Here is an 18,589-nt window from a genome sequence, read left to right as displayed (position 1 = left end):
GCCGACAACACCCAGCCACAAACCGAGATAACTTTGTGACAATGGAAACGCAAATTGGCGGTGCCACAACATCGCCATACCACGCTGCTGCTGATGGCAATGCTGATGGAGGCTGTTGAGTTTAGCCGGCCATCTTTGCAAGACTTGCATAGTTTTTCCGCCAGTGACTGGTATATAAGATGGGGGTCGACTTTTTGCCACGATTTTTTGAAAAAAAAATTCGACCTGTATTCCTGTTTTTACGGTACTCAGCCCGAGCAGAGAATGGATAGACTCACTTTTCGCCATCCGCGAAACGCTGCACACAGGTCTTCGATGCGATGTCCCAGATACAGAGGGTCTTGTCGTCGCTGCACGTTGCCAGCGTTCGGCCATCAGGAGAATACCTGCACAGTGCGAAGGGTGAATGCAGCAACCCATTTCAATTAGTACATTCAATTTATCTTTTATAAAGCCAGGCAGACTTTGCAGACTACAAGGTAGCACTGGTAGCTCTACAAGATCCAAAGAATCCACTCAAACTATCGTCGAACCTCGTTATAACAAAGTTGAAGGGGCTCAGCAATTATTTCGTAATAGCCTGTGTCGACAGAGCTTCCAAGGGGAAACGTCATTCCTTCGTTACATCCATTATTTCGTTACAAGCCGTTTTGTAATAATGAGGTTCGATTGTATAGTGTAACATGATATGACAAGGCCTGCTATAGGCCAAAATACTATGCTCTCGCACCGGGACCGGCTTACGCGCACTCTCAAGCCCAGGTAACCGGCGCCATCTTCCACCGGGCTGCCAAATGCTACAAAGTAACCTCTCACAGTGCTGAAACATGTCCGTGTCATTCTACTGGAAGTACAAAAAGTCATCTGGGCACCACTGCATTGCCTACGTATGAAATAACAGCCGAAGGAAAAAAAAGCAGCTGGGTTGTGGAGCGCTTTGTGCGATGTACGCAACATGTGTCAAAAGCTCTGCTGCTGCGGAGTGTTCAACCTGTATCGTTTCCCATCGGGTGTGACCTGTATCAAATATTGACTGTTGCAGTGCATAGAGCGGAATACCTATAAGGCAAGTATGAAAGCACGAGTAAGTACTGTGTTTGAAACGGTCGACCTAACTGCATGACCATTGCAATACGTTTAGCGATCAGTGACCGTGATATGGGAACATGCTGGTATGCTCGGAGTATTTGGGACAGGGTGAATAAACGTCTTCTTTGTGGAGTTGAAAGCCTCTTTTCTTGCAGCTAGTCGCTCTGCCACTCTCCTCCCTGTGGAGGTTGCGTGCACCGCAGCGGCTACAGCATTGATTTTGTGTGTTTTCTCGTTAGTGACATCGATTTATCTAGTCGCGCTCAAATAGTGCGGTGGTTTGCAGTATGACCGATAGAATCCAATGATTTTGGTAAAATGAGGCGATCCTCTGTAAGCCCACTTTGGTCGTTGGAATCGGATCGCATTTGCAGCTCGAGTGCTCAAGTGCTATATTAGGCGGGTAACGCTTCGTCAGGGTTCCCCAAATTATACCCCGTATTTTGGAGCATCGCGACTACGCACGTTTGGCAGTCGTGACTTGCAACAACTGCCAGCCTCTGAGGGTTCGAGACAGACAGTGGCTTGACAAAACCATATCAGACCTGCTATCTGTACACGTATTCCTGCTTTGCGGCGCAAAGGGCAAACATGCAGATGAACAGTTCGTAGCAATACTCGCTGCATTATTGAACCCTGCGTTATTGTTTAGTTTGGTTTCATGGGGATTTAATGTCTCAAAACGGCTCAGGCTATGAGGTATGACTCATTGTTTAGCGGACTTCTAACAATACATGGTTTGAGAAAATCGGATGCGAAGTTCTTGCTCTCACTGGACGCCCCCGGTGGTAGACAAGGGGCCTGCAAAACCATCGCCAATAGACACAACGGCCTGCCCGAAAGTCGCAGGATAATAAACTCGATCACTGCAAGTTATGTCATCAATTACGGTGTTGTGCAGCGCTTACATAGTGCCATTTAGCTGCTGCTCACGTGTGAGCCCTGTGTCGAGTCGCCTCGCATGCCAGCACGGAAGTTCGTGTTCAATAGATGGCGCCACAGTGCTTTCAAAATGGTGCCGCTCAAACTTTTTTCTTTCTCTGGTCTATACACTTACCGCAACATAACATTCAGTAAACTCATCAGCCATGGTCACTCAATGGCATTGGTGTTCACCTCATGAGCCTAACGTTGAGGGAACAACTTCTAGCCTCAGTGACCACATTCCCGTAGGGGGCAAAATGCAAATACAGTTGAATCCCGGTACAACGAACGCCGCTTCAACGAAATTTTCGCCACAACAAAGTAATTTGCATTCCCCGTGAAACCCCCATAGGACTTAATGTATTAAAATTTCCTCAAAAACGAAGTACTTTGCGAGCACGTGTTCGCTTCTATGAATTTTTTTTGCGAATTTTCGCGGGTGAGTGGACCCTCCGTCTTGTCTTTCTTCAGAAGTTGAGTGCTGAAGAGCGACTTTCCCGTTCCCGCCGTTAATTTTTTTGCATCGCAGACTGTTGGGGGGGGGGGGGGGGGGGGGTACGCGCACTCAATCGCACATCCTCCTCGCGCACACCCTCGTGTGCTTTTTTTTTTTTATCCAGATGCCCACGTGATTTTTGAAGTGACGTCACGCCCCGCTCATTGGCTCTTTGCTGGGCTTCTTCGATTGATGTAGCTCGCTGTCATGGTGCTCGCGGTTTCCTGTCAAGCACGAAAGCGCGTCATGATAACTTGCTAGCGGTGTTGGCTGGTAAGCGTTCGCGGCCTCCAAGCGAAGAGGGGCTCCTCGAAAGCGCGTGTAAAATGCGCCAGCGCACGCCATCTGCTAGCGTCTTCGGCCGCGTCCTCCGTGGCCGCGTCGTCTGCTAGGCACCGAGCGCGTTTCAGGCAGTCTGTGTGGACCGGTGGGCGGAGCCATCGGTGGGCGGAGCTTCGTGTCCTGTCGGAGAAAAAAAAAAAAGGAAAACGCGAGAGTGCAGGAAGAAGCCCACTCCGCTTCACCATTTCTTCCTTTGTGTGTGCACCGTTTAGCGTGGTCTCGTCGCGTCTCTGCTCTGCTGAATTCCTAGGATGTCGCCGCTAGCGAAGAAGCGGAAATTTCTTTCACTAGAAGAAAAAGCGCGTATTATCGCCGAAGCAGAAAGCGGGAAGAAGAAGTCGATTATTGCCGCAGATTTTGGCATCGCGCCGAGTTCGTTATCAACGATACTGAAGAGCAAAGAAAACATCGGTAAGGCACTTGCGTCGGGCACTTCAGCTCAACACAAGAAGGTGACGCAGCCAACTGCGATATTAGCCTAGGGCGGCTTGCAGCCGGCGTTTTGTCATCGCAGGGGTCTGTTGAACCCCGAGTAGCAGTATCAAGACGTTTCGTTGGAGCGCGCGTGAGCATTGACTTATGCAACGCCAGGCCGGCGGCAGCAAGCCCGCGAGAGCGCCGTGGTAGCACGCAGCGGTGCAGATGCGATGAGGCCCAACGGCTCTCGAAACGATGTGGGGGAGGAGGCAAGTAGAGGAGGTGGTGAAAGAAGGAACGGAGAAGAGGAGGAGGAGAGAACGGAGAAGAGGAGGAGAGGCGGCATTGGGCGAGAAGAGAGGAGGAGGAGGACAGGCGGCGTTGGGCAAGAAGAGAAGAGGAGGAGGAGAGGCGGCGTTGGGCGAGGAGACATATGCAACGCCAGCCCGGGATCAGCCGACTCGTCTGTAATTTCTCGACAACGAAATTCCGCGACAGCGAAATTTTTCGTACGCCCCGCCGATTTCGTTGTGGCGGGATTCAACTGTATGCCCATCTGCAGTGCAAAATCAGCGTATGTTAAAGATTCCGCACTGGTGCTCGAAATTAATCTCATATCACATGAGCTTCTTGGCGGTGTTTGATGCCACATAGTATGCCATACAATACAAGCAGCACAGACAAAGTATATAGCACTAGTAGTATTGAAAGCAAAAGTTTACAGAACACAAGTGCGCGACAAAAAAATTTATTTCAGCACAGTCACATAATCCAGTCGCTGGAAATGTGTCAAGGTATGAGGCAAGGTGCGTGTTCTATCTGCCGGTAACAATACCAGGTGACTTGTCCGAGAACACGTGACCCTAAACTTTGCACCGATATAGAACACCTCTGAGCTGGTAATGTCAACATTAATGCTGCCAGGTGCTGCAATTAAATAAAAAAACCAGCAAAAGATTAAAAAAAAAAGAAAAGACAGCAAAGGTAACGTTCTGAGCAGATAACCCCATGACTGTCAAGATTGATGCATCCTGTACGGATGCTCATGCAGCAATTTGCTCATCCTTTTCGAGGTAACTTTTCCACCATGCACCCTTTCAAGCTTTCAGCTCTCGTTGCATTTCAATGTTACGCTACCCAATGGTCGGAACGAGAGGCTTCAGAAAAGCAAAAAATAAGGCAATCTGCTCCCTCTAAAAGCGCAAAACCAGCACTATGTCCACCTCTGCATTGCCCAGTGGTGAAAAAATGTCAGTCGACTTGGGTAATTAGGCCAAATGCGGATATGTGTACTCGCATGGTGTGTTTGGAGAAGAAGGCCCTCACCTGACCGAGTGCACCCAGTTCGTGTGCTGTGACAGCGTGTGCTGCAGGCTCTGACGCTGCACAGACCACACCTGCAAGGAGAGAGAGAGAAAGGAGAAAAGGTTGGTTTATTGGGGTTTAATGTCCCAAATCAACTCAGGCTATGAGGAACGCCATAGGGAAGGGCTCCAGAAATTTCGACCACCTGGACTTCTTTAACATGCACTGACATCGCACAGTGCACGGGCCTCTAGAATTTCTCCTCCAAAGAAATTCTAGCCGCCGCGGCCGGGATCGAACCCGCATCTTTCGGGCCAGCAGCCGAGCACCATAACCACTGAGCCACCGAGGCGGGGCAGAGAGGAAAAGGAGAAGCAGAAATTGCAGCAGAGGTAGACCACCTGTGAACACAGGGAATGCTTCACCACCTGCTGGTGTGACCAGTGGAAGCTGTTCGACAGAATGCTTTGAAGGCAGACTTGAGCGCCGTGTAATGAGCAGCCACTAAGGTATGAAACGCCGTGGTCATTGGTAGAGCTATGGGGGGTAATTTTTTTGTGGAGAAAAATTTAGAATTATGCAAGTTCAGAACGAAAAGTTAACAGTATTCTGCAGGAGACGTAACATACATAAAGCAAAAATGCAGTAAAAGCTCGTTAATTTGGACTTTAAAGGACTGGGAAAAATGCCTGAACTGTCCAAACATCCAAATTATAAATTCCTCCCTCACCCTCCTCCAAAAAATGCCAGAAACCGTTTGCATCACAGTAAATTTGCCTGATGAAAACCATAACAGTGGCCATTTGATTTTGAGATGAAAACTGCACAGCAATGGCAGTTCTTCTGAATAGCATCAAATGCATACTGCGTGCACACTCTCGGGATTGTAACGCAGGACTGCTCCAGAATGTAAAGGCCACCGTGGCCTGCTTCATTCATGGTGCCTGTGAGGCGGTAGCAGTGGAGTCTCCTCACAAGCGGTGTCCTCGCAGTGAAGAGGTGCCAGAAAACAAACTGCAAACAGTGCATGACCAGAGTTCATCATCATCATCAGCCTGACTGCGCCCACTGCAGGGCAAAGGCCTCTCCCATGTCTCTCCAGTTAACCCCTGTCCTTCTTGGCCAGTTGCGGCCACCGTATCCCCCACAAGTTTCTTAATCTCATCCGCCCACCTAACCTTCTGCAGCCCCCTGCTACACTTGCCTTCTCTTGGAATCCACTCCGTTACCCTTAAGGACCAGCGGTTATCTTGCCTTCGCATTACATGCCCTGCCCAAGCCCACTTCTTCCTCTTGAGTTCAACCAGGATGTCATTAACCCAGTGCCACCCTAATAAAAGAAATAAGAATCATGCGGACGGAACCGAGGGAAAAGCGCTGGCAACAAAATGGTGGAACGCACCATTTGGCATTTGAAACCGTGTAAAGCTGTATTTAGCTGGCTGGCCGATGCGCGAGTGGGCCGCCTACACGGTAGTCTGGAGCGAAACTTGGGAAAAGGAATCCAAAACTATGTGGCCACACAATATTTTGGTGCCGTTGCTTGCCATAAGATTAGTTTGGTTCATACGGTTTTAACGTCCCAAAGCAACTCAGGAAATTTCGACCACCTGGGGTTCCTTAACGTGCACTGACATTGCACAGTACACGGGCCTCTAGCATTTCGTCTCCATCGAAATTCGGCCGCTGCGGCCAGGATCGAACATGCGTCTTTCGGGTCAGCAGCCGAGCGCCATAACCACTGAGCCACCACAGCAACACCTGACAGAATAGGCATAAGGGTGCCTCTCTGATGTGATATCTGACATGACGCGGGATATTAGCACGATCGCTTGCTATGTCATTCGTACATCAACACGGCCTTCAGTGGGGAGCATGCCCGAGTTAATCAGTGAGGACCGAGCAGCGTGCAAATTAACGAGCATCCAACAGCATAGACTTACATGGCCATTAGGCAGGACCACATTGGCAGTCCGAATCCCCCAGACTTCAGAATTAACAAGAGGTCGAATCAGCTAGGTCCTGCTATGTAAGCTTAGCTAAGAAACATGGCACTCTTGTTTCAATGTAACTTTCATCAAAAGCAAACGTGGCTATTACAGCTCATATCATACAGTGAATTGGCATTTTCTCATCTGGGAGAACGACACCTATATGACAGAATGCCCACTTAAGTCAATGAACTGTTCCAATTTCTGTATTTTCTGTGCAGTTTGTTTTTTCTTTGTATGCTGGATTGTGTAGAGACTTGGTATTTATATGTATATACACATTTGTTTGTTTATACCTTTGTTGGTTAAGAAGATTTCAACTTCCCATTTGAATGCAAGAGCCTTCATCATGTGTAATGTAAATAGTTAGTTTGATGCCTGCATTTCGTAGTTTCACTTGATATGTTTTGCATGGATCCCAACTACCTTTTAGCTGGGATCCAGATGTTGTTTCAAACGTGCTTTGTATAAATGCTCCGAAATAAACTTAAATTCAAATCAATAATGACGTACGGTGCGAAATCCCACACCTGCAGCAATGACCACGCTTGTCAGCGGGACACAGTCCTACACAAGTATGGCACCAGCCCACCTCTCACTTTCATTTTTGGACAGCCCAGTACTCAACAAAAGGAAGCAACCAGAATAAATGCGAGGTGCTACTAGAAACCAAAAATGTTAATTTGCCACTGTTGTTACTTTAGAACCCCAGTGCTATGTTTTTCATGGGACCACAGAAATAAAACGTACCAGCCAGGAAACACACATGAATAAAATGTCATCATCTGAAATTTCTTTTTTTTCTTCCACAGTATGTGCAACGTGCTCCTCTGGAATTTGCAAGGTGTTGTGAATTGTGAGGTTTACATCCTGAAGCGACACATGGCCCATTAGAGATGCTGTAGTGGAAGGCTTTGCAGAGCATAGCACCACGGTGTCCCTAATACCGCCTGGGGTTCTGTAATGTGCACTAACATCACACAGTACACTGGTACCTTTTGCGTTTCACCTCCATCGAAACACGGCCACCGCGGCCAGGATGGAACTCCAGTCCTCCGGCTCAGTAATCGAGCGCCCTAACCACTGAACAACCACGATGGGCCGGCTCAGTACTCGAGCCTGACCCTAACCACCGAACAACCCTGATGGGCCCAAGGTTTTGTGCCTCTCGCGATCGTTAGCATGCACAGAATGTCACAAATGCCCTGTGATGGCTCTCGGTCTGTCTGAGCAGCTGTTGTTAAAAAAGAGGCAGCAGTGAAGAGCATGAACACCTGCCTAGGGCAACACTATATTTCCCTACCCTCCCAGTTTGGACACCCACCTTGACATTCGTGTCATCCGAGGCAGTGGCAAGAGAGAGACCGTCGGGGGAGAAGTCAAGGGACCGCACGGCTGCGGTGTGCGCTCGCAGGACTCGGCTCTCATCCTTGCTGTGGAGACATGAAACAAATGACTGATTTTAAAGACAGTACTACTGCCACACAACTCAATCCTTTAGCGTGTGTACAACGAGCATACCTATGGATTCCCCAAATGCTTGGTGGAATGTACTGCAACTATTTTCAATATAGAAATCTGTTGGAGACCCCTCTAGCAAAAAAGCTATGAGTACAGCTTGATGGGGCTGCTAAGCAGACAACGTAGGTGACGGAAAACAGTGAGAAACACATAGCTGTACAACAAAAAAGTTTAGGAGGCACTTTGGCTCTCTAAAGTGCTGCAAGGTGAAAGCCTTTCCTGGCGCGCTGTGTGGCATTGACTGTTTGTGCTGCACTAGTGCTTTATTTGACTGCACACTTTGACTACACATTACAACTACACACTCTGACTGCCGACTTTGACTGCTTCTCTAGCAAGACTCTCTCTCTCAGCTTCGATGAGTTCGGTTGTATCCATGGCTCTGTTCACAGTAATGAGGTATGTGGTCACCCATGGACGCCTTATGCCCCCTGTAGGAGCTGAAGACAACTATATTGTATTAGTTGTCGTCTGCCCCAAAAGGGGGCGTCAGGCATCTGTGGGTGACCACATTACTTCGAATCCGCACACTCTTGACGTCATAACCATTTTGACCAACCGTAAAGCGTGACACCTCTGCTGACAACCTTCTGTCGACAACGATGAGGCATTAGAGGTTTTAGCTTTAATACTAGACACATAAGTATTGAAAGTGCACGAGTGCATATAGTACAACAAGGCATTCAACTCTACGGTCATGCAAGAAGGCATGTAATTCTTAATACAAGACTGTGCAAAAAAAACTCCAGGTTTTTCAGTACGAGCTCACAGTAGAGTCGCCCAACAATGTTCCAGATGACAAAAAATTCGCAAGAAACCAATCATTCAGAAATCGAAGGGGGTTTATTTTCTTCACACTTTTCATAAGCTGCACACCATTCCTTTCCCCTAAAGTCATAAAATTCAATCCCATCTTATTGCAGACTTTGCATAACAGTGGTCCACTGATTTCGACCGCAATATCAACCAGAAAGCTACGAAAACAGAGGTAAGCGACTTCCTATGGAAAACATGGGCATGCCATTACTAGTTACAAGCACATAGAAGGACGGTTTCTGGCTTGCAAGGAAACGATCTATGTACTAAAGTAACATGATAAATTTGAGCAGGAATGAGGAATGACACACTGAAGGGCTGCATGCTAATTTCGATCCACAACCTTTGCACACTGTCTCCACTGGGCCTCTTGATGCCCCTTAACATTCACACAATGTTTGTACAAAAGACACTTGTTCATTCAACCCGCTTAATTCAAGCAGCCAGCTTATCCAAACTGATGCCTTGGCCTCGTCAACACAACATGGATCACAAATGCTCTCGTCAATTCAAACTCCGCACAACTTGCACAAATTATCGAGAGTGGACTGTACAAGGTTACAGGTGTGTAACGCAGACTTCAAAGTGCTAACCAGCAAGCCTCCTGAAAGAAATGGCAGCCAGTGAGTGCCATAGTGGGCATCCCTGCAGTTTCAGGAGCAGCAACCTGTTATCTCACCGAGTGAGGCGAAATATTTGTGGTGCAGTATTTCACTACCCAAACCTGTTTGGTAAGAGGGCGGCCCACATGTCCGTGACTAACACTGACCGCATGACACAGACTGACCAACGCAAAGCCTGACAGACACATCCACCAGTAGTTCACACCGTACCGGTGACAGAAGAATGGGCAACTTATCCCACTGCAGTCGCTCACGGCAGACTGTGTCCCTATACAGCCTGTCATTATTAATTGAATTTGAGCCTTTCTTGAGGTCTATGCATGCATTTTTTTGCACGCAGGCCCGACAGGAAGGGACACAAGCGAAGACACAAATGGCTCCTCCGCTCAGCACTTTTCGAAAGCTTTGCAGATTCTCTGAGGCTAGCAAAATTGAGACTTCCCAACTAAACCATCTTCACGATCAAGTGGCATTATAGAAAAGAAAAGTAAAAAGAACAGAAAGAATAAGCACGCAGGTGTGTTTAGCGAATTAAGGATTGCGATCTGACATAAAGCAGACCTAAAAGTGTTGGGTGTGGTGATGGGTACAATGGAGGCGGAAAGGTGGCTTTCATCAGCTTGCCAATCTAGCGCCCTCACAAAGTCTCGCGTGAGGAGCAAAACGTCGCTATGACCACAAGACAGGATTGAGTTCTCATCAAGTCACTGTGTCAGTGATTCGAGTGCCCAAGGAGAAAACGAGCACACCGCCACCTACCCGTTCAGCATCCAGAAACGAACTGTGCAGTCGCGGGATGCGGATGCCAGAAGCTGGCCTGAGGGGGCGAATCGGACACCGTAGACGTCGCCCTGAACACAGCAAAGAAGAGTGGCTTTATGTGAAGATTCTTTCAAGAATGTGCATTGCTAGCTTAACGGGGGATGTGGGGATCAGATCGCATAAATCGCGACAAAAGTCGATTTTTGAAGAGTACACTTTTTGGCGTCTCCAACACTGTTTCTATGTTGTGCTGAAATATTTCACCCAAAAATAAACTTCAAGCACTCCAAATACATACATTTGTCGGCATCTACACATAGGCAGTGAGTGCTAGCTTAGAATTGTCAGGCTTGTTTTTTCGAAAGTTTGTTTTCAGCTTAATACCTTGCTTGCGGAAAGCGTAGCACAGCAATAGGTGCATGTATTTTTTCCCCGTTTGTTTTGTTGTGGTCACTGAAGTGTGGTCTGCGTCGAGACAGTCTCAGATTTACCATTTAGGCACGCATTTTTATTACATGGTAGTTAGAGCATGATACATTCTAAACATAAAGATAAGGTGCATATTGTGTCCTTTAAAAAAAGAGCAGAGAAATTTAAAAAGAAAATTAAGAGAGTCTTGATTTACACCACACTTGTTAGTAAATATTAGAAGCATGTACAGACCTGTAGCCTGCATTTTTTGTCACGCTAGGCTTTCCACAAGCAAGCAATATGGGCACAACATATGAACAATGATAAAAAGGAACCTACTGAAGCTGTCATTGTGAAACTTTATGTCTGTTTGTTTGATGCTGTTTTAAGCCAGTCTGCCAAATTTCATCACTCTAAGTCGAAAAATAGAAAGGTTACCTTTGATCCCTTCATCCCCCCTTAAGCAATGTGCCACCGGTGTGACTTGTGCGATCCAGGTTTCTCTTCTCAGCAACCTCTCGCGTCCAATCATTAATCAACTGCCACCTGCCACGGTGGTCAGTTTGCTCACAATCCTGTGGGCAGGTTGTGATGACGCCACAAGGTCACATGACCTAGGTGGCCCATCTACCTCCTAAATTGCTTATCTGGGGAATTTTCAAGAATTTTTCGCTCACGGTCAACGACGCCGACACCGGATTTTCTGCGACACAAGCTCTCGAATGCAATCGCGTTAAAAAGAATCACAAGGGAAGAACTCAAAAGGCAGAGGAATGATCATGTAATCTCTCCCAGTGGCTAAATGCCATATAACCAGCATTGCAAGCTTTAACTACTGCTCTAAACTGGCCCAAGAACACTAACAAAAAAAGGAGCGCAAAGCAAATACCTTCACAGAATTGTATGAAAGAATTAGTAATGGCTAACGGCTTTTTAAACCCCAAAAGCAGCATCAGGGGCAAGAGTGTTCAACACCTTCGTGGAGGGCTCCAGATTCATTTCAGCTAACAATAAGATTCCTTAATCCACACTGAAGTCTCAGCTCTTGGTGTTCTTCATCGATGAAACTGCAGCTGGGATCAAACCCACAAATTTGTACTTGGAAGCGAAATGACACCAGCATAGAGGCGATGCATTATAGGTTCTGTGAGAGAATGGCACTTCGTTCAGGTAAAACAGATGGCAACTAAAAGAAAAAAAATACAAAATGCATTTTTACAAAGACCTCTCCCCAAACTCATCACGAGAAATGAGAATTAAATAGGTATGACTCTTAGTGGCTCACCAAGAAGGCTGGGGAAGGAGAACGATAAATAGGGATGCAGCTCAGCTCAACTCTTAACGAGCCATAACTGCAGTACATTTGCGTTCATCATCATCATCAGCAGCCTGACTACGCCCACTGCAGGGCAAAGGCCCCTGCAGCTGCCGCCACCGTATCCCCTCAAACTTCTACATCTCATCAGCCCAACTCACTTCCTGCCACCCCCTGCTACGCTTGCCTTCTCTTGGAATCCATTCCGTTACCCTTACGGACCAGCAGTTATCTTGCCTCCACATTACATGCCCTGCCCAAGCCCACTTCTTCCTCTTGATTTTAACTAGGAAGTCATTAACGTGCGTTCGTTCCCTCACCCACTCCGCCCGCTTCCGATCTCTTAACGTTACACCTATCATTTTTCTTTCCATAGCTCACTGCGTTGTGCTTAACTTACGCGTAAGCTGAAGACTCTTTGTTAGCCTCCATGTTTCTGCCCCATTGGTGAGTACCGGTAAGACACAGCTGTTGTATACTTTTCTCTATGTATACATTTGCGTTCTGTAAGGAAAAACTAAACCAATTGTTAATTATTGGTTTCTGACAAGTAAAACCTTTTGTAAAACCTTTTGAGTTTAACTACCATTGTCGTCATTTCATTCCTTTGGTACCAGTGTGCCAGCTCATGCCTGCATTTTAGTGCACTGTTCTACGTGCCACCATCAACTAGTTTCCAGATTAAACCTTGAAGTGACTTCCAACTGACATATCCCAGAAGCTCTGCCACCCTTGGGATGTCATCAAGCACGATGGTTTACCTGATGGCCTATCACCACAGTTTTCTTACTGCACCTAAGCAATCATTTCCAGTGGAGACGGAGGATGAGGAGCAATCACACTCAAGTAAACAATCAGAACAGACACAATGATAAGTGCTGACAGTGCAGTGCAACCCAAGCAACCACAGATATCCGTCGGACGTACGAGCTAGATCCGAACGTCCTTTGCCGAGATCGGACGTCCTTCGGACGTACGAACACAATCCGATTTCGGATATCCGTATTCGTACATCCGCCGGACGTACGGACAGTGTCCACTTTTGTATATCCGCATGAGAGACGAGGTGGACGTCCGAAGGATGTAAGGTCGAGTATTTTCCCAGGCCATGAGTATGGACGTTTTTTATTTCACAGAAAATTCGAGTCTTTCGTGTATGTATACTGTTTTATTTGCATCAGTTGGAGGGTTTGACGCGAAGACGTTTGTAAATTGGTACGATTCCACTCCTACCTGCAGTGCAAGAGCCGCCAACGAGAAATTTATCTAAGTGGAGAAGCAGGTGTTGCAGAATTTTGCAAGAACTCAAGGACTAGTTTTATATTTATAAAACTTCTCCAAATTAGAGGAGTTGCGCGACATGTCCACTGTTTTGCTAGCTAAACTTGTCATTGAAACCATTTGTAAGCATCAAAACTCCTTTGCATTCTGCTATCACCATCATCATAGATGACAGAAGCCAACAGCCACAGAAAAATAGATGTCAGTTCGCGGTCAGACCAATCCAATCCATCAGTACGGCTCCGTAGCGCTGTTGTTGATATGTCGCGTTGTGTTGTCGCGCAGATCTTCATAGCTCTGTTATTATAAAATGTGGCTTTGTTCGGTCTGTGGACGAAAGTTGTATGTAACTTAAGCAATTCGAAAGATACGTGAAGCGCCTGAAGCTCTTCTGGAACACCGGAATCCCGTACTGCGTCGACCTTGGCGTAAAGAAGGCTTAGTGCACATGTGATTGCCTACGAAGGTATGTATCCAGTACACTTCTTGGAACTTTGCTTCTAGGACAATGCAGCATGCTCATATAACATTCGTTCACAGGACAGTGGGAGCAGTAAGCGCGAGGAGATGGCTTCCACAAGTGTGTGCTGTTCTCACACTTTCGGGAGCCTACATCACACAGCTGCGGGAGCCCTCAACTCGCGCGACTAATTCCCACCCCTCTTCAAAGTTGCGGGACGGAGTGTTTTCGCATCTTGTTAATTTTTAAGGCATCGCTATGTTCACTGTGCCTATATAAAGAGTGACAACGCGCGAAAGGCAGACCATAGGAAGCACGTGAGGTCGCAGTGGTTCGCAACGGAAGCTTTGCGGCTTTCTGTGCACAGTCGCGTACAGTGCTGCGCAGGTTAGTGCCCTAAGGCCCATGAAAATAAATAAAGAACAGATACATTGTCAAATATGGTGTGGAAAAGTGAAAGCTGTTATTGCCTTATATTTATTGAGGTGTTTGTTAAAGTGCATTGTCTGTTATACTTGCAGCATTAAACACTTCTATTAATTGGTTCCAATGTTTTTACTTGGGCTACTGCATTGTGCCATTTGTTTCACATGACTGATGTTTGCCGCGTTCTTTTTTATTTCAGAAATCCTGTGGGTGGGAAGATTACGGATCTGTGTCCCAAGCTTGCCACATTTGAAGAGTCACATTTAAGAAATTTTCCGAATATAACCCCTTGCTCTGCTGCTGTATCATCAACCACAATAAAATATGCGTGCTATGCATCAAATTGTTTTTGGTTTTATTGCATTGCGCGGAGTGAAAAAAGCACTCATGCACCATATATGCGAATATTCGAGAAAGATCCGCCAATGGACGTACTCAACTGGACGTCCGTCGGCGGGCGAACCGTATACCTTTGGCCACCTTTCGGACGGCCGACGGACGTCTACCGGCTGTTTGCGGATGTTCAGCGGACGTACAGAACATCCGAAATAGACCTCTGTCGGCCGTCCGAAGGATATCGGTGGTTGTTTGGGAAGCTTCATTAAAGAGTGCTGAACAGAACAATCAGCCAGAGCGGACAAGCACAATGAGGGCCAGAAGAGAGAAAGTGCCATTCAAACTTTTCTCACCGTGTGTCCCTTGAAGTGCAGAGCCCGTTTATCTTCGCTCAGGTGCCACAGCATGATCGAGCGATCGGTCGAGCTGGCCACTGCATGGAGGATTGAATCAGCAATAGGGCGATTAGCCAACACAGGCAGACAACGCAGCAGCCCGAGAGCAGTGAGCAAGAAATGATGAGAATGCTCTGAATGCCACGTTATTTCAGCAAGAACGCCGAAATGCTATACTGAATGCCTTTTGTTTACCTATATTTTCTGGGTAAGTTTAGCGCCCATCACTGTTGCCTTCTAGATGCTGCACGAACCCATAGCAGGCATTTAAAGGGAACATTTCTGGGTATCATCATCATCATCATCAACTGCTTCGAGAATGCTATGGCAGTCTAAAGCACTTTCGGTTTCAAGTACTTCAGCGCACCTGGAGACTAAACTGGATGAATCCTGCCCACACATATTGCGCAGTAAGGCTGTAGCCATGGCCGAATTGTCTCAGTGACCAGGATATGAAACTGCTCTTTTTTCAATGCTGGTGGTTCGAGTCTCGCTCGGGGATGAAGTTTTTTTTCTGCTGGGTACCGTTGTCATGGCAATGATACGACACTTTAGTTTGCTTACCTCCGGCCACTGTCGGAGAAATTGGCACTGACATCTCTATTTTCTGGACAATAATGCATATGGAAGTTTCCTACCTGTGACTTAACTACCCACTGCATGGTTAAACAAAGTTTGCATTGGGCTGCTACGGCTCCTTCAGCATGCCAAAGTTCTGGGCTTTGCAAAACAAAAATTTCCCCATCCTCCAAAGCTTAAAAAAAAACAGGAGTATTTCACAAAATGCCCTTTATCGGCCTTCACCTACAACAAAGAACAGTCGTGCCCCATTAATATGATCCCCGATAATATGGACAACTCAAATTATGGAGAATTATTCTGGGGATGAAACTTTTACAATGTTTACACCTCGTTAATATGGAAACTTGTAGAGTCTATAGACAGGGTGAAAATGTTCAGAACTCATTGAAGCGCATCTAATTTTTTACACTAACATGGATAGCGATGAGACCAAACTTCAGTTACCCAAACCAGATACTCCTTTTCCTTATTTTGAATGCAGGGCACAAAGAAAAGACAGCCCAAAGGCGCAAATGTCTGACTAACGACCTACATGTTTTGTTTTTTCTATGCTTTATTCCGCCAACACGACTGCCTGACGTACATTATTATCTGTATTACCGCATGAATAGCTGTCAAGAATATGCTTATTTGCCTCAAGGGAAGCTGAGTACGAGGCCCACACTTTGAAGAGAAAGAGACGCTTCTAGAGGACTCCTTGATGGAATAAACAAACGCTTATATGTACATCATATACAGAGGTAAGAAAGCACTGAGGTGAGTCTGAACACCGACAGAGAAGAGGGGTGTGGAAAACTGTAGTAGGAGATCCACCACCATTACCTCAGCCACCACTATGCATCCATGAACCACAATGCAGTCAACATTGCACCACATTATTCAAATGACAATGACTACCAGAATAACACGCTGGAGCTCACAAAAATTGTCTAATTCCCACTTCACTGCTGGCCAGTATGCACTGAAGCACATCTTAATCATGAAATATTTTTAAAGTTCTGTTTTTTCTTCCCTATTCGTTAGTACGGATAACTCGCTTCATGAACAGTTTTGCTCGGGAACCAAAGTGTCCATATTAACGAGGCACGACTGTACTTCCAAAAGTTTACCAAGGATTCTACACATGGAAGGTTTTCAAACTTTCAAGCAAACTCTCTGTTTATAGGGTGAACAAATAACAGGGACAGGAGATAAGCCAGGAGAGGCTTTGCAATAGCACTTGGAGCAGAAAATTTTGCCTTCCGAAGCAGCGCTGAAGCTGAAATACAATAAGTTTCAAACAGCAATATAAGTATTTTGGAACACCTGGGAGTAACTAAGTAGTTGAAATTTGGATCAGAGGCACTCTTGAATTCCTTGAAAATGCTTCTAGAAAGAAACTCAACTGCTTGGAAAAAAACAGCGCTGAGATGAGGGAGAAAGAAAGAAGAAGACAATAGGATCAGTGCTGAGTGTCAGCTGAAAGTTTATTAGAAACAACACGCCAATATATACTCCATCGACAACCAAGAGTGCATGGCAACACCAAAAGCCATACTGATACATCAATCACCCGAACCAAAATACTTTAGCTCACAGTCATGAACTGTTACAGAGGGGGCGCTCACGCATGAGTCAGTGTTTTTGTGGATATGAAACGCTTCACTTTGTGTGAATTAGACAGTGAACTAAAGTATCTTGGTTCGGGTGATTGATGTATCACTATAGCTTTTGGTGTTGCTATGTGCTCTTGGTTGTCGATGGAGTATATATTGCGTGTTGTTTCTAATAAACCTTCAGTTGATAGTCAGCGCCGGTCCTGTTGTCTTCTTCTTTCTTTCTCCCTTGTCTCAATGCTGTTTTTTTCCCAGCAGTATGTACCAACTAGCTCAACTCTCTGTTTCAGTAAAGAAACTAAATTAGATGCGTCATAGCACATCTGCTCGTAAAGAAAATAAAGTGTCGATAAGAAAACGAGTTACCACAGCTTCAAAGTGAAGTAAAGAAGCACTATTATTAAGGAGATAGCTACCAGCTGCTGAAGATAACAGAACAATGGGGAGAGAAATTAAGTTACGCCTTGCTGAAGGCAGGAACAGCTGGAGCTCCATAACTGTAGCCACTGTGGCAGAACGCCACGAGAAGTTGCACTTTTAGATTAATAGGAACGCCTCCAAGAGCGTCACTATGGTTAGCTGGCGACCACAACTAAGTGGAGGAGAACAAAACAACTTAATTACGATGCAAAGTTAAGTAAAGTTAAGTTAAAGATATTCAGCTCCACGGTCACCAAAGCCAACTGGTCCGTGATAAGACGCGAGTGGAGGTGGTGGTGAAAACTTTCATTGTTAAATGTGATGGGGCGAGATTTAGAGGTTCCTCGATCGGTCCAGGCGTCGGCTCGGGCCCAGGTGATGATCTGTATACAGCCTGCTTGTGAGAGTATTAATTGGCACTTTATCATAAGGAGTAGATAAGAAAACTCGCCACGTATTGTGACAGACCGGTGAACGGGCAGGTGAGGCTCAGAGAATGAAGGGAGGATCGCGTGTTGTTATTTTTGCATTCATTTTACGAGACAGAATCGCTTGCGGCAGCAAAGATATAAAACTGTCGCCAGAAACTCGAGTCGGAAGTTCTTAATTGGCGCAGCAAAGACCAGAAAAGTCAAACTAACACAGATACCATGTCGAAACAAACGCGGGGCCAAAAAATATCGCTCGCGTCTTCAGTGCGAGCGTAATCGGTGCTCCAATAGGAATTAAAACAATTATGGACTCACCCATTCGCTTGTCATCGGGACTGAAGTGGACACCGGTAATACGCCCCCTCAAGCCCTTCAGCTCGCGGTCGAGTCCAGGCTGCATGTTGCTCACAAGCTGCGATAAAGAAATGAACGCTGGAACGACGTTCGACACGTTAACGAACGCATCGAACGCGCGCACTGATCGAACAAATGAACGATGTTTTCAAACCTTGCCACATGCAGATTACATCTGAGATTTCGCGCCACTGCATTTGACTTACTTTATGAAGTCGTGTGGAAATGAGAACACAGGCTTCAAGTTTGGTGAAAATTAAGACCCGCAGAAAAGCAGTGCTGTTCCCTCCAGATTTC

At 46.3% G+C, this 18,589-nt stretch overlaps 1 protein-coding gene across 1 annotated transcript in view; it reads right to left on the bottom strand.

The window, feature by feature from the left end:
• LOC149337115 (uncharacterized) overlaps positions 1–18,589 on the bottom strand; it is a 59,981-nt gene extending 41,392 nt beyond the window's left edge. Inside the window, exons 1-7 of the mRNA XM_089553334.1 lie at positions 18,499–18,589; positions 18,254–18,350; positions 14,869–14,948; positions 10,284–10,375; positions 7,889–7,997; positions 4,595–4,665; positions 279–386 (exon numbers count right to left, since the gene is read on the bottom strand). Coding sequence (XP_089409460.1) covers positions 279–386; positions 4,595–4,665; positions 7,889–7,997; positions 10,284–10,375; positions 14,869–14,948; positions 18,254–18,338 — 545 coding nt within the window. The 5' untranslated portion in view covers positions 18,339–18,350; positions 18,499–18,589. The remainder of the gene's footprint in view (positions 1–278; positions 387–4,594; positions 4,666–7,888; positions 7,998–10,283; positions 10,376–14,868; positions 14,949–18,253; positions 18,351–18,498) is intronic.

The sequence above is a fragment of the Amblyomma mixtum genome, chromosome 7, assembly GCF_055824585.1.
Source record: "Amblyomma mixtum isolate Tamu chromosome 7, ASM5582458v1, whole genome shotgun sequence".
NCBI classification, from domain to species: Eukaryota; Metazoa; Arthropoda; class Arachnida; order Ixodida; family Ixodidae; genus Amblyomma; species Amblyomma mixtum.
Note: the sequence above shows the minus strand (reverse complement) of the source record. Positions and strands in the feature narration are given on the sequence as shown.